The sequence below is a fragment of the Xylona heveae genome (assembly GCF_001619985.1).
Source record: "Xylona heveae TC161 unplaced genomic scaffold L228scaffold_12, whole genome shotgun sequence".
NCBI classification, from domain to species: domain Eukaryota; kingdom Fungi; phylum Ascomycota; class Xylonomycetes; order Xylonales; family Xylonaceae; genus Xylona; species Xylona heveae.
In genome coordinates, this window is record NW_017264204.1 from 549,697 (window position 1) to 563,618 (window position 13,922).

At 46.9% G+C, this 13,922-nt stretch overlaps 5 protein-coding genes across 5 annotated transcripts; 3 read left to right on the forward strand and 2 right to left on the reverse strand.

Moving 5' to 3' along the window:
- Window positions 1–742: 742 nt before the first annotated feature.
- On the reverse strand, window positions 743–3,475 carry L228DRAFT_271053 (hypothetical protein; the record flags this gene model as incomplete). Its single annotated transcript, XM_018335478.1, has 7 exons — window positions 743–1,092; window positions 1,143–1,292; window positions 1,359–1,428; window positions 1,478–2,179; window positions 2,242–2,815; window positions 2,877–3,198; window positions 3,262–3,475. The coding sequence occupies 7 exons, from the start codon at window positions 3,473–3,475 to the stop codon at window positions 743–745; spliced, it is 2,382 nt and encodes a 793-aa protein (XP_018185288.1).
- Window positions 3,476–3,710: 235 nt separating this feature from the next.
- L228DRAFT_39709 (adaptor complexes medium subunit family protein) lies at window positions 3,711–5,803 on the reverse strand. Its single transcript, XM_018336554.1, has 5 exons — window positions 5,689–5,803; window positions 5,193–5,636; window positions 4,937–5,130; window positions 4,076–4,886; window positions 3,711–4,015 (listed from the first exon to the last, which is right to left on the reverse strand). The coding sequence occupies exons 1-5, from the start codon at window positions 5,689–5,691 to the stop codon at window positions 3,926–3,928; spliced, it is 1,542 nt and encodes a 513-aa protein (XP_018185289.1). The 5' UTR covers window positions 5,692–5,803; the 3' UTR covers window positions 3,711–3,925.
- Window positions 5,804–6,234: 431 nt separating this feature from the next.
- Window positions 6,235–9,690, forward strand: L228DRAFT_39817 (hypothetical protein). Its single transcript, XM_018336557.1, has 5 exons — window positions 6,235–7,381; window positions 7,443–8,217; window positions 8,288–8,889; window positions 8,953–9,166; window positions 9,221–9,690. Exons 1-5 carry the CDS (start codon window positions 6,395–6,397, stop codon window positions 9,256–9,258), a joined length of 2,616 nt encoding a protein of 871 aa, XP_018185290.1. The 5' UTR covers window positions 6,235–6,394; the 3' UTR covers window positions 9,259–9,690.
- Window positions 9,691–10,652: 962 nt separating this feature from the next.
- L228DRAFT_39754 (DUF803 domain membrane protein) lies at window positions 10,653–12,760 on the forward strand. Its single transcript, XM_018336555.1, has 8 exons — window positions 10,653–10,961; window positions 11,024–11,067; window positions 11,138–11,163; window positions 11,249–11,339; window positions 11,396–11,486; window positions 11,544–11,704; window positions 11,767–12,058; window positions 12,121–12,760. The coding sequence occupies exons 1-8, from the start codon at window positions 10,948–10,950 to the stop codon at window positions 12,578–12,580; spliced, it is 1,179 nt and encodes a 392-aa protein (XP_018185291.1). The 5' UTR covers window positions 10,653–10,947; the 3' UTR covers window positions 12,581–12,760.
- L228DRAFT_39755 (hypothetical protein) lies at window positions 12,761–13,778 on the forward strand. The gene has a single exon (XM_018336556.1). It carries the CDS (start codon window positions 12,940–12,942, stop codon window positions 13,450–13,452), a length of 513 nt encoding a protein of 170 aa, XP_018185292.1. The 5' UTR covers window positions 12,761–12,939; the 3' UTR covers window positions 13,453–13,778.
- Window positions 13,779–13,922: the final 144 nt, after the last annotated feature.

The window sequence follows — 13,922 nt, forward strand, 5'->3', positions numbered from 1 at the left end:
AACCCGAAAGAGGGCTCTCTCAGTGGGGTCGGCCAGAATGAAGAGTCAAAAAGTGTTGCGTCGTTTACTTTGTGCTTCCAGAAGGTTTTTGCTCAAGGCATGCTTGCCGCACCATAGAGTAACAGTGAGACTCAGTGCTCACACACCTGTGGACCTTCGGCAGTAGATCATATCCATACACAGTCGAACTTCGAAATGGCTTACGTAGTCGAATGGACTCAAATCGTTAATACAACGGTGATTGCTAAAGACAAAGCCCACAAAGCTTAGTTCCTGTTGCTCCGCTGCTTGTGTGCAACACTTATGGACTTTAAGGAACATCGCTACAGCAATCCCCCCCCCAGCCAAAATCCACTTGGCCTATCATAATGCCTGAAAGTCGGGTGCAAGTATCTTAGAGGGTACCAGGCCGCAAGCAGCGGGTTTCTAGTGCTCACTCAATATCTTTCACATTGGGGTAAATGACAATACGATTAATCTTCTTGTTCTTTTCTTCTTTTTCTGGTTTCTTTGAGATAAAGCACGCTATCATGCAGACAGTAGATGAAGAAATTTGCCCTCTCTATCCCGCTTTTCAAGTCCCTCGACAATGTAGAAAATCATGCCCGGATGAAGCTTGGTTTTCTCCTTATTCCTCTGCCATAACGCCCTTATAATGCCTCCTGGAACGCCAGCTCTAAGCGATGCCGCAAACTTTTCGGATTGAAAGAACTATGATCAGAAATCCCGAGAAATTCTCCCATCATTCAGACATCATGTCCTCGTTTTCATACTCACTCCCCGCTGCCTCAAGTTCATCTACCCCGCCACTGTCTAGATCGAATACTTTGTAGCGTAGCAGGTCTCTGTCTAGAACACAAACAGCTCGGCGGCCCTTTCTTCCATTTATTTCAATTCGCACTGGACTGAACTTATCAGTACCATCAAAAGTATGAGACGAGCAATTTGTAATCGCCTCCCGAGTAAAATCAATGCTGTCCATGGAAGCCAAACATTCCTCGGCTTTAGTTTCTTGAGGCACTGTTCGATACCGAAGCCTAAAGGGATGTGTTGTTTGACCTTTGTACGGAATCATCAATAGATGCGAAATATCTTGCAGGCCGTCAGCGAATGCAACGGGATTGCAAAACATTCATTCTTACCTTCGTTATTGAAAAGAACCATAATGAATTCATCGTCCACAAAACCGGCGTCCTTGATGCTGCCAGCAGCAAACTTAATCGTCGAAACCTCGACCGCTCGTGTCGAGCTAACTCCACCTTCAATGTCGAGAGTTACTCGGTATACCTGGACTATCTCTGGGTTAGCACGGCGAACAAACATTTTTCAGTCATTACTTATGCAATCCATGAACATACGCATTGAGTGCCCTGTGATTTTCACCTCAATAGCAACATAGACGACAAAAGCCTCGCCCGAATCGGTTTTCTGCCATATCGTTAGAATGTGTTCTGTTGCTGGAGATATTGTATTGTACCTCATAATTCATTCGCATATCTAGTCCAGTCGGCTGGTACTTCGAGGCAAGTAGAATCGGTCGGCCAAAAACAACACCTCGTTGTCCTGTTGCTGAGATTCTCTTGAATACGTGCTGAAATTGCTGGCCAAGCTTCCCTGTTATTTCCTCGAATGTTGGGAGGCCCTTTTCTGTTCCAATGCCCTTATTGTACTCGCTGAATCTCTCCGCGATGACGGCGTTAGGTAGCATCTCCTTCTTCGAAACGTCTATTTGGGAGTTGTGCGACGTATGAGGCTGGAAAAATCCCCCTATCCTGCTCACAGTCATGGCTCCTTGAATATATTCGAGCAATCTAGCATAATCAATGATAGTGTCTTTTTCCACTGCGTCATCGGCAGATGAAATTGAAGGGTCAGAAGCTTGGACGTCAATCTCGTGTCTCAGCCAAGTTGAGAATGCCGAAAACTGTTGAAGTTCTATACCAGCTTGACGAAGGACGGTGTGGGCCACAAGAGTCAGGCAATGAACCGTATCAAGTACTCCGTCGAGTTCGGATGTCGATAAACCGAAAAGAGCATTCGAAGGCTGGTAACGGGAGAATCCCCGAAGACGACTGACGAGGAGGTTGCATCTTTCGAGGGCCGGTAGAAGACACTGATGGATCAGTTTCCGAATGTTCTCGTAACCAGATGTGGTTGCCTTTTCCCAACGCTTATGCCCCTACAAATTGATGCTTGTTAGCCGCACTTTCAGCAGTGAGAGAAGGCTATCACGGCTAATACCCGTTCCGTAAGTATTTCCACCAACCATTCCTTCATCTCAGGATAGCAATTTCCTGTGACAGCAAGATGATACATTGCTTGGATGATATTTGTTTGTGATTTTTCAGCCAATGTTTCGTTGATATTCCGAACAAATCTGCTAGGAAGGTCCTGGGAGCTTTTCCACTCTAGCTGCAGCTGGACGCGTACCTGATCGATATATCTGAGTAAGTTCTGCAACTGAGTGGACTTCGAAGCAATAAATGAAAGATACTGGCCCATGCCAGAGATAAATTTGAGATCAAGAGGAACAATATATAGCCCTTGACTCGAATTGCTTGCCGTAGCAGTATCGACGAGTAATGCGTGGGTGGAAGTACAGGAATTAGACGCGTGCAGAACAGGCCGACAGATCTGCAATGAAGGTAGCGCCTTCTTCATTTCAAAAGAGCCCAAATCGAATGAATCGTAGAGTCTAATGTGGATTGTGCCATTGTCGAACCCTAGTAGCATAACATCGACAGACTTTTCGGCCGTTGGATCATTCACATGAAAAATGGCATCCACTGAAGGCCTGGAGCTAAAAATATCCTCACTTTCCCCCCACGCTATCAGCAATAATGAAATTCCCCATTGCTATGGGCATATTGACTTACTCCTTGCCCGCTGAAGGAAGTATGCTTAGCTTCGGAAGGCTACTCTCGATATCCAATAGAGCTAGTTCTCTCGGAAGGTCGGACTCAAGATCACGCATATGACGTTTAGCAGCTTCTCCAAGGACTTCTTCCAGCGGATGTCGATTTGTCTTTGTTTCCCCACCCATCCCAGCTTTCAAATCTGTCAGATTGGTCCCCCATCCGATACAAGTCACGTGAGAACCTCCTTCTGCAGAGAAATCGAGCTGATGAACAACTTTGCCGCTATCTGAACTGATAAGTCGAGTAATTTGATCGCTCCATGCTACTGCAAGTAATTGTCCTGAAAAAGAAGTTGATTAGAGTCGAACAATTGGTGGTTGATAGTGTTGATAAACGAACTTACCATTGGGTTTCCACTTGAGTTTCTGTATGGCTAGACTGTACCCCTTGGGCACATAGCTAAAGACCCTCTGCCCTCCTAATCTAAATAGGTTCAAATGACCATCTTTGGCTCCCATCGCCAAAAGGTCCATGGTGGGGCAGTATGCCAGCAATTCGGGATTGATCTGCTGGTGGAGAGACTTTTCAGCCAGCACATGTAGCGATACGGCCGGCATGATGGGATTATTCTCAGCCATATTTCCGCGCCTCTTCCGGAGCTGATCCAGGTCACAGTCAATAAGACTTGCACTTTTTGCGAGTCATAGGTTTTGAAATTCAGTACACTACAGCCTGGGTCTAGAAGTTAAGAATCTCCGAACCACATGTTGACATGTTCGCTACACTGGTGCTCGGGTCGCTTATACATGTGGGAGCTTTTGGTCTACTCTGATATATACACAACGATCAATCTCTCCCCACTCCCGATTGCAAAGATATTCTTCACTACTGCTAAATTGCACACGCATACATTCTTAAAGTGGTTGAGATTACTAATCCATTCAATCAAGCAAGTACAAGCAAAGCCTTCGCCATCTGAGAACGGGCCAAATTCAGCACGCGCCAGAGGAAGGTGTCCGGCCTTTTGCGCCAATCACCCGCGCAATTGATATCTAGGCTACCTTCTCCTACTCGATGGTGTAGGAATCAGTAACGGATCTAATATCCTTGGAAAACGACACTTCCTCATTCATATCAAGTAATGTGACCGACGAAACCTAATGAAATGGTTAGCACCAAGCAGAAGTTCGGTGACAAAAAAAATGTAAACCGCTTACATCGACATCCACAAAAGGATTGGTTTTCGAAAAGCGAACGCTCATGGGGAAAAATTCGCTTTCGTCTTCTGCTTGAGCTTCAAATTCGAAAGCTCCAGTCTGGTTGGACTCGTCTACAGAACCTATATTCCATAGCAATGAATCCCCTGAAACTTCGTATACTGCGTCGAAGCTGGAAATAACCGGCTCATTTGTGGAGTATGGTATAGTGACCATCACATCGTTGAGCGTGTCTACACTGGTCAGCTCATACTCGACGGTGATCGTGAAGGAGTCCTCGTCGTTCTTATTCACCCAGACGGTGAAAGTTATTGGAAGGACATCAGCAGCGTTGGCGTTTGCATTGGCTTTCCATCTGAGAACACCAACGGAATTGTTTGGCGGGAAACCTCTGGATGGATCTTTGAGTTGAATCGCCTTCTCGTTGTTGAACAAGGTTCGATCAACGTTGGGATGTGTCCGAAACTGAGCTCCATTGTCTGACTCCGCGATGAGATCAAGTCTGACCTTTGTAAGTGTGGCGTCGCTGATACGGAGTTGAAGATCACCCTTGACTTCGAAGAACTTCAAAGATCCCTCCCTCGAGAGCTTTGCGGTTATTGTTTCTGAGACTGTGACACGAATAGCGTCGCGATCCGAGGTCGATGACACCCTTTGAGGAGAGGCAACCTCGACGGCTGCCGGCGCGTTGGAAACCAACGGAGCAGACTCTTCCGCCTCTGGACCAAGCTCTCCACGCACTCGTTCGAACATATCCGTGGTCTTTGATTTCTTCCCAAGTTGCAAACCCTTGGTTTTTGGTGCAGTAGGTCTTTAAAAAGAATTAGCGTCCTGAATCGTACTACAGCTCGTAAATCTCACCTGTTGTAAGTTTTGTTCTTTTCGGCCTCGTAACTGTCAAACATTTCCGGCTTAGGCCGGGACGGCGGTGTGTACGTCGGATACTGTGGCGTTCGAGGAGACACCACACGACTGCCTCGTGACATCTCCTTTCGTTGAAGCTCCAATTGTTTGGCCTTCCGTTTACGCTCTTCGCTCGCCTCAAGTTCCTTGTTCTAATTTGCCGGAGATCAGCAGTCGATCCCCAATGGATGGATCGATTAAATTTGGTCCTTACCCTCGCAATAATCTCTTGTATCCTCTCTTCATGACTCTCCATTTCAAGAAATGTCTTAATTTGGTTTATGGATAGATTCTCCCTATAGCCCAAAGTGACGATTTCATCGAAAGCACTCAATAGCTCGAATGCGTTCCTCACAATCTCCCTTTCATCCAAGCTTTTGCAAATGCTTGTAACCACCTGAGCAAATAGATGGAGTGAATCGATGTCCTGGAGAATGTTTGACTGCCGGTTGGTTATGAGGACCATGTAGAGCTCGTCGAGTGGTTGGTAAACATATCGAACATTGTCTTGCTCCACAGTGGTATGTTGAGTACCCGAGTCGGCGAGTTTAGGAAATGATGCTAATAGAGCCTCCACGCGCGATCGAGCAATCTCTCGAAATTGACGGGATAGGACAGCTTTACCACCCCTTGTGCATATGGACGCTGCGAGGACAACCTGTTCATCGTCAACGGGGAGCCATGTATGATCCTGTCGAGACTGAGCCTACCATTGTGAGCCCCCAGTTATCCAGGTACTCCTCTTGGAAACAATATCAAAAATCGAATTGTTCAGAAGCAAGCAAGATCCCGAAGACGACTTTGAAGCCGGATGGATCTATGTCCCCTGTGTACTCTAGTTCGAAGGTGGCATCTCGCTACTGCACGCCTACCATTCAGGTAACCTGAGCGCCAAGTCTCTCTGTTACCCGGCGCAGCATACGTGGATAGCATCCGCGCGCGACTTTAGGATTGGTCACAGCTAGTGGAACACGCCTATTACTAGTCTCGCGCCTTTATTCTCCACAGATTTCTCGCGCTTCAACCACCGTCAACTCCAGTCGACCAGCTGTTCATTTCGCCTTTGAATGCGCAGACTCATATCGGAGAGTCTGATTGTATCATCAAGATTATTTCGACATCCTTCGCCCGTGTTACTTCGGAAACTTCTTTTCCCTCTTCCCGCCCCGCCCAAGATTTCTTTTTGAGTTTACTTTACTGCTTTTCTTATACTAACAATAGGTTACCATCTCGAAGACATAAGTATTCAGCATAGCCTTTCACCTCAAATCCAGACATCTTGGTCTTGGGGAAATATCGAAGGAGGGCTGTACTTCGAGGTCATACATCTGGAGAGCATTCCAGGGATGCTGTATTCTTGTTTGTGCTAGCTAGATCCAACACGTCAAAGTAGCTCTGTCTCTATCAGCTCTGACCATGGCGACGACTCAATTTTCTACCACTATCCAAGATGACGATATGGAGATATCGTCTGACATTGATCATCGACCGGGCATGGACGAGGACATAGATATTGATCTGGACCTTACCGATGGCAGAACTGAGGATCAGGATGACGACTACAACATCAGAGATGCGAGTCTGGAGCCAGCAGGCATTGAAACGGATTCAACAGCTGCCATGAATGACGATATAATGTTGGATGAAGAAAACGTTATGCAGGATGATGGCCATGTTCAAGATGAAGAAATTTTCGACGTCAATGACACGACAGAACATGTCGAAATAAAAGATTTTGCAATCCCAGATCAACTTGACGCAACTCGGAACGACCAATTTGGGACATCAGTTGAAGAGATGGGGACTTCAAGTGCGCCAGTGTCAAATGCTTTGAACGTGGATACAGAACCTGATCCTGGCATTTTAAATTCGATTAGTCAAGAAAATCCACCAGAGTCAACACTCCTGACTCCTAATGAGAATGGGTCCGAACATAATCAAGTGGTTTCTGGCTCCGTCAAGGACAGTTTGCCACTCGCAGCCGAGGAACGCCGTTCCATTGATCGAGTCGAAGAGGTCGATGACACGCAAAGGGAGACAGATGACCAAAAAGACTCTGGTGAAAGCGAAGAAACCCGCGACTTGCAAGTGAACAGTCTGAACAGTCAACATCCAATAAGCCCCCAGGCAAGAGAGCAGGTTGAATCGCATTCTGGACAACCGGACGCAGAATCCCTCATCCAATATCATCCTGTTGTCCTGGTCTACCAGGGAAGCGAGATGTCACTGTTCCCTCCTACAGTCGAAGACGCTGCAGACACATTTCTCTTGGAGGATCATGAACTTGTTCATCAAAGCTTCCAAGAACTTCTGAAAGCTTGTAGATCTGTTTTGGCCGACAGCATTAGTGAAGAGGATGAGTTGGAGATCAACATTGACGATCTTGGGCTGTCCCTTAACGAGGTAAGCTTTGAGGCGCTCTTCTTCATTTTTTCTCGCTTTAAAAACTGACACTGATCTTTAGGATTCAATTCATACCAAACGCACTAGCTTATTCCGAATCTTGGAGGTCTATATACAGTTATTGCAGCATGATGGCGTGGAGCATCCTGATCCTCTGTACATGACATTGAGCACCAGAGTCAGATTTTCCAAGCGGCTTGATGATTTGGTCCATGCTGTATCAGAGGGAAAGGGTCTTTCTCAGCTGCCTTTCTGGACGCAGCTTTCTGGCGACGAGGACTACGAGGGTGACGAGAATGACGAGCCAGAAACAGAACATGAGGCTGAGGTTCGCACTCATGTAGTCTCCGACGAGGCGGCTTCAGAGACAGGCGCTGCAAAAGTGCAGGATCTCAGGAAGCCGCCCTCCACTCAACCTTCTACTTTGGCAATTGACTTGCAGTCTGCCGAAGTCGAGGCCCCCATTTTGCAGGAAACCTCCAAGCCTGCCACATCAGGAGGAGAGCAGGAAGGGCAAGAAGAGCAAGCAGACGGTGTGGAAGAAAATGGAGAAGAAAAGGTCGGAGCACGGGAGGTGAACTCCACGGCCCATGCTGAAGCATCTGAACACCCTCATTCAGCTGACGACGAGGGCCCTGCGAAAGATGACAGCCAAGAACAATATGAGACAGGAGATGAGCTTACGGGTCACGATAAAACTGCAGTGCAGGATAATCCCACAAATGAGCTTCAAGGCCACGCTCATTCAGAACATCAAGGTTTGGACTTACCTGCTGAGGATCAAAATGCCAGCGGCGCGTCTACACTTTCAGCGGATAAAGAAGAAAGGCTCAACGGTACGTGTTCTCGTCGTCTCTTCGCACGGCAAATTTATGCTGATGATCTTGTCTTATGTGGTAGACCTAGACTCAAATATTAACGCCGAAGGCGCCGAATCTCATACATCTTATGCACAAACGATACAGCAACCCTATTCTCTGTCCGAGGCGGATGCGGTTCATTTTATCTCCGAGGATGCTGCGAAACTATCCAAAGAACCAGAATCCGATGAACATGTTCAAAAGCAAGACATTGAGTCTCGCCCTGGACAAGGATCTTCTCTTGCAAACGGACAAGACCACGATGACCTCGGTCATGCCAACAATCTTCCACAAGGAACCCCCCAAACCACTCCTTTAGAAATTCCGGACGACCAAGCCAACGATCTAGAAGAGGGCTATTCTGCCAGTCCTCGTCAAGAAGATAGGGAACCAGAAAAAGAACAGCCGGAATATACCGGGGATGCTCAAGCTCAAAACGATGAAGAAGCAGAGGAAAGCTGGGACATTAATGTTTCCTATCCGGAAGAAATAATTTTGCCTGCTGGGTTTGACAAGGCTGAAGACAAACCAGGCCTTGGCACACCCCTCAGTGAGGACAATGAAGAAACGGAGGGAGACCAGCAGATCTTTGAGCCAGTCGAAGGGGACGACGAGTCTGGTCCAGCTGTTGGTGAAGTCTCCGATACCGTGGGCACCGAAAATCCGGTTGACTATAATCATGAATCGCGTCATCTAACCAATGATGCGCAGGCTGCACCTGTCCTGGTCCACGAGCATGAAGACGAGGTTGGAGATGACGAAGATGAGATAAATTATGATGACATTGAGAATGGCATCAGTGATGATGTCGATGAACCACGCGCCGATGAAGTTGACTCAGCTTATGCTGAAGTAGAGACGGTGACCATGAAGCGTGGCCGCCCAGATGACGAGGATGGGGAAGTGAATGAGGATGAAAGCCAAGGTACGACTTCAAATGTTTCTCCGCTTTATCTCTCCTATACTAAGTATCCGCAAGGCGAGTCCAAGCGCTTCCGCTCAGCCTCGAGGGAATAGGGACTTTCGGTATCGCCCTTCAGTCACCGTTTCCGTCCCATCTCTAACGCCCTCTTCCTCATGATCCCTGATTTTCGCGGACGATTTGCTCTACCCCCATTTAGAAAGTTTTCGTCTAGCGCCTTCGATGGACATCTACCGGTGCTCGTCCTCCCTGAAGAGGCATTCAGCCCTCACTGGTTGAGCCAGCGGATGCAGGTCCAAAGCGATCTTCAATAGTTGGGTTCAGGCCCACCTCAGTACTTGCGCATTTTTTTTTCCCCCAGTGGCCGATTTGCTTTAAGGGTATACCCTCTGATGCTTGGTAGGTATCTGCGGCTCTCAAGCCGGCTACAGTAAGTCTTGCATATCTCGTGCATTTTCATTATGGTTTCTCTACGTTCTCAAAAGCGATGCGATCATTCATCCCCTCAAATTACCTCAAATAGTTTTCCCCCTCCTCTTTCTCCCTTTCTACTTTATTCTTTTCCTTTTCACTTCAAGTTTCATTTCTTCAAATAGTTCTTCCATTTCCATCTAGCATTGCTTAATTTCTCATGTTCCTTGCATGGATATGATACCTATACCTGCCAAGAAATGTTCGCTGCTCTTCTTGCAGGGCAGTAGGGTCGATTATCTGGTGGAGGTATCTAGGTTATAACGACTTGGTGTTACGTGTACACTTAATCTAGATAGCTAGGACAGTGCACTGTACGGAGTAGATGTTTCGGGAGAGACAGGGTTTGCCATGTTCACAGCCAAATTTTGACGGCGATTTGGTTTGTGCCCAGCCAAAAATATGGGCTTTGAGGATGTAACAACACAAAAAATCAGAGTACTAGGAGTAAAAGGGTTGAGTTAGGTACATTATTGAGTTAGATTGCCCTAGCAGAATCGTCGGTGATCCAGATCGAAATGGGAAAATAAGGTACCTTTTGCGCAATTTGGTGACGAACTCTTCGGGGGTGCCCCTTGACTGTACGGGTTCCAGGACACGCGGACCGCACAGTTATGATTGGAGCAAAGTACCTGCGGGACCCCTTTGACGGCAACAAGCGATGGGGGCCCGGCCAGGTCATCCAAAACGCCGGTCGCAGGTATCGGTACCTGACATGACATCCTCAACGTGTGTGGCCGCCACGTCTATAGCTGCAGTCAAAGGTATCCCAATCGAATCTCATACCTCCCGCTGCCCTCCTTTGAACGCTGTGTGGCCTGGAAAGGAGAGCAACTGCGCGGCTTCACTTGCATAACACGTCTCTCGCTCCAACGAATCCAAAAGGAAATATTCCTGCCTGGGCAAACCTCATCTCTGCTCGACCGCCATCGCCCTTTACCGTGACCCTTCATCTCGTCTGTCCTTATCGTTACGATTAAGGCGAGTGGACCGTGCAACTGGCTCGGCAAGCCCTTTCACCACCTATACAGACTGTCTCGATCAACGAGGTTGCGATCGAATTCCGCACCCTGGCGAAATTCGAGCTCTGCATATTCGAGCTGCTGCTCATTTGTCGTGCGGAACCTACGTCTTACCATAGAGAATATACCTGTGGAGCAGTTTGAGCATCGGTGACCGAACCTCGGTGTCTCTTGCTTTCGACTGCGCTCTTGCATTGGAGTAAACGGGCATACCATTCTCCACCTGGCCTTGGCAGCTCAAACAGCACATCTTTCTCATCAAGTGCACTGAAAGTGTGCCCCCACGCCGTGATGATAGAGGACAAGTATGAGATGCGCTACTTGCGAATGATGAGGCGGTTCAGTGTACTCACTGACTGGACACTAGGTATATCGGTCTGGCTCTCGCCGTCACTTCAACCGTAGCTATTGGTAAGTCCCGACTCCCTTTCTTCGTCAATGCACACTGGGTGAAGGCTAACCAGCCCTTTGCGCTATTCAGGTACAAGCTTTGTGATCACCAAGCGGGTTCGTCTTTCCTATCCAGTCTCTCAATTCCGATCCAATACACGCGGTTCTTTGGCGAAGCGGAGTGTATTGACATCGCAAACAGGGTCTCAACGAAGCAAGTGAAAGGCATGGATTTGAGGGTGAAGGCTTCTCATATCTCAAGAGTCCAATCTGGTGGGGAGGAATAGTGACACGTAAGTTTGACAGTGGGAATGAGGTCAAGATCTAAATGAACTTACAATGGTCAAAGTCGTCATTGGAGAAATCGCCAATTTCGCCGCATACGCCTTTGCGCCAGCAATCTTGGTAACTCCATTAGGCGCACTCAGTGTATTAATTGGGTATGTAAATGATAAACAGTCTACAGATTGAATAGATCAGATGCTGACATCTCGAAGCGCTGTTCTAGGGGCCTACTTTCTAAAGGAGGAACTTGGAACACTGGGCAAATTGGGATGCGCGACTTGTCTCATCGGATCGGTCATCATCGTGCTGCATGCTCCTCCCGATAAAGACATTCAGACGGTTGACGAGATCCTGCACTATGCAATCCAACCAGGTGTGTTCTGGCGCTGCCTGTTTCCAATGACGTGAGAGCTTACCCTGGGGATTATTTATTAGGCTTCCTACTATATTGCGCCGTTGTCATTGTCTTTGCAACCATCATGATCTATAGAGTGGCTCCTCTTTACGGAAAGCAGAACCCTCTAATATATATTTCAATATGTTCCGCGGTGGGCTCGGTCTCAGTCATGTCGGTCAAAGCATTCGGCATTGCGCTGAAGTTGACATTGGCTGGCCATAATCAACTCACTCATCCGTCAACTTATGTCTTTGCCATTGTCACCGGCGTCTGCATCCTGACGCAGATGAATTATTTCAACAAGGCACTCAGCCAGTTCCCAACGTCCATGTACGTCTCAGCGCTTCTACCATGGCAAGCACGTCGTGAAACTGACAAGGATTCCCGTCTAGCGTAAATCCATTGTACTACGTTACCTTCACTACCGCAACGCTCTGCGCATCGTTTATTCTGTTCAAAGGATTCAATACCACTGACGCCGTCAATACCATCTCGCTGCTTTGTGGATTCCTCGTCATCTTCACAGGTGTTTACCTGCTTAACCTTTCACGCGGTGACCCAGACGGCCACAAGCTCCTAAACGGTAAAATTGAAGATGGTGTACCCACGGATGGCATCGCTGGTCTCCAAACTCGCCGAAGCATGCAGTCCCGACGCAGCCTCGAGCCTCATCGCTTGAGCGCCGGAAGCTTCCGGTTCAATTCAGGAGACCGCGAAGGCTTGATCCACGCCTATGACGTGGAACATGGTGCGGTAGATTTGGACGATCTCGCCAGCGCCAGCAGCGACGAGGGCGCCAACGTTCGACGGAGCACTTCAGGGCTGAACGGTCATGCTCGCGCTACGCAATAACAAGGATGAGCATACTCCACGTTCCCAACAACAATCATGCATGAGAGAGATATGCGCATATACGAAAAAGTCCTTTATGTTTTTTTTTTCTTCTCTCTCACCCTTTTCCCTACTTTTCTTTTTAATTTTTCAAGTTTTTACTTTATTTCTTCGATATCCAGATATAACCGTTTATTCTTTTCCCCTTCATTTTTAAAGGAGGACTGAAGAAGATTTTCCCTGATCTTGATCCACATACCTTTCGTCTGCACTGTCCGCACGAAGGGATTTTCTTGTCTTTCTCTTTCCTCGCACAAACATTGTAACATTTGTATTCATTACGGAGTCCACGGCGTTCGAGCGGGTTTGGCGTTGTGGATATGGGGTATTTAAGTCTTGTTTTTATGCATCAGTGCTCTCGGTGGTGCTTCCTTTCCCGTTTTTACCCTCTTGAGAAATTCACCAAAATGTTGCATCTGAATCGCATTTCATACCTTTGCCTCTTTTTTTGGTACATGGCAGGAGAACCACGAGGGGGTGCGCTATCTGGCGGCACCACCGCAAGTCTGCAAGTCTGCAACACCGCAGCTAGAAAGTCTGGACAAGGCCCTGATCTGGATGGGACGGAAATCTCGTACCACGTATCAAGTCAACTTTTATTTTTCTGCCAAAAAAAAAAAAAAACCAGTGAGCCAGTGACGTGTAATGTTTTTCTTTTTCTTTTTCTTTTTCTTTTTTTGCCCCCTATAAAAAGAAAGAAAGAAAGAAAGATATACAATCTCATAGAAAGAAAAAACAAAAATTGCAATTTAAACCAATTGAGTATATACGCTTTTCATCCCCTTCGTCTTCAAATCACCATGGGTTTTCATGAACTTCCTCAAGTGAAATAAAGTCTTATCTAATACTGGTAACTTCAAGTAGTCATAACACAATAATTCGTAAAAATCTCTTGTTAGGTAGACAAGTAGACAGATAATTGTATTCTTCTTCTTCACTGACATACGTTTTTGTTCTAAATGCAAACGTGTGATCTAAATTTGATTATTTCAAGAAGCCAGGTAATCCAATCGCCAAGTGTGAAACCCCTTTTTTTTCTCGGGTCAGCTCGAATCAAAATTCCATGTGTTGTGCGGCTGGTTAACTCCCATTGTCGTATCAAATATCAAGAGGTGTAGGTACAGGAAAAGGGAAAAGAAAAAGCGGAGAAAGGGGAAAGGGGGATATGTTATTCACATGAATGGAAATAAGCATCAACAGAACGAAAAAAGAAAAATATAAGACGATGCTTTTTGGAAATAAAGCCACATAAGAGGTCCACGCACAAAATGTCTTGTTCAATAGATGGTAATAGATCATAAGA

Excerpts from the sequence above, each read along its gene's own strand:
- L228DRAFT_39709 (XM_018336554.1), bottom strand. Across the intron at positions 4,887-4,936 it reads AAGAACAAAACTTACAACAG|ACCTACTGCACCAAAAACCA; the intron begins GTGAGATTTACG and ends TTCTTTTTAAAG. Across the intron at positions 4,016-4,075 it reads ATCCTTTTGTGGATGTCGAT|GTTTCGTCGGTCACATTACT; the intron begins GTAAGCGGTTTA and ends CCATTTCATTAG.
- L228DRAFT_39754 (XM_018336555.1), top strand. Across the intron at positions 11,340-11,395 it reads GTGGGGAGGAATAGTGACAC|TCGTCATTGGAGAAATCGCC; the intron begins GTAAGTTTGACA and ends CAATGGTCAAAG. Across the intron at positions 11,487-11,543 it reads GCACTCAGTGTATTAATTGG|CGCTGTTCTAGGGGCCTACT; the intron begins GTATGTAAATGA and ends GACATCTCGAAG.
- L228DRAFT_39817 (XM_018336557.1), top strand. The coding sequence starts at position 6,395 with ATGGCGACGACTCAATTTTCTACCACTATCCAAGATGACGATATGGAG. Across the intron at positions 7,382-7,442 it reads TTGGGCTGTCCCTTAACGAG|GATTCAATTCATACCAAACG; the intron begins GTAAGCTTTGAG and ends ACTGATCTTTAG. Across the intron at positions 8,218-8,287 it reads TAAAGAAGAAAGGCTCAACG|ACTCAAATATTAACGCCGAA; the intron begins GTACGTGTTCTC and ends TGGTAGACCTAG.
- L228DRAFT_39755 (XM_018336556.1), top strand. The coding sequence starts at position 12,940 with ATGGGGTATTTAAGTCTTGTTTTTATGCATCAGTGCTCTCGGTGGTGC.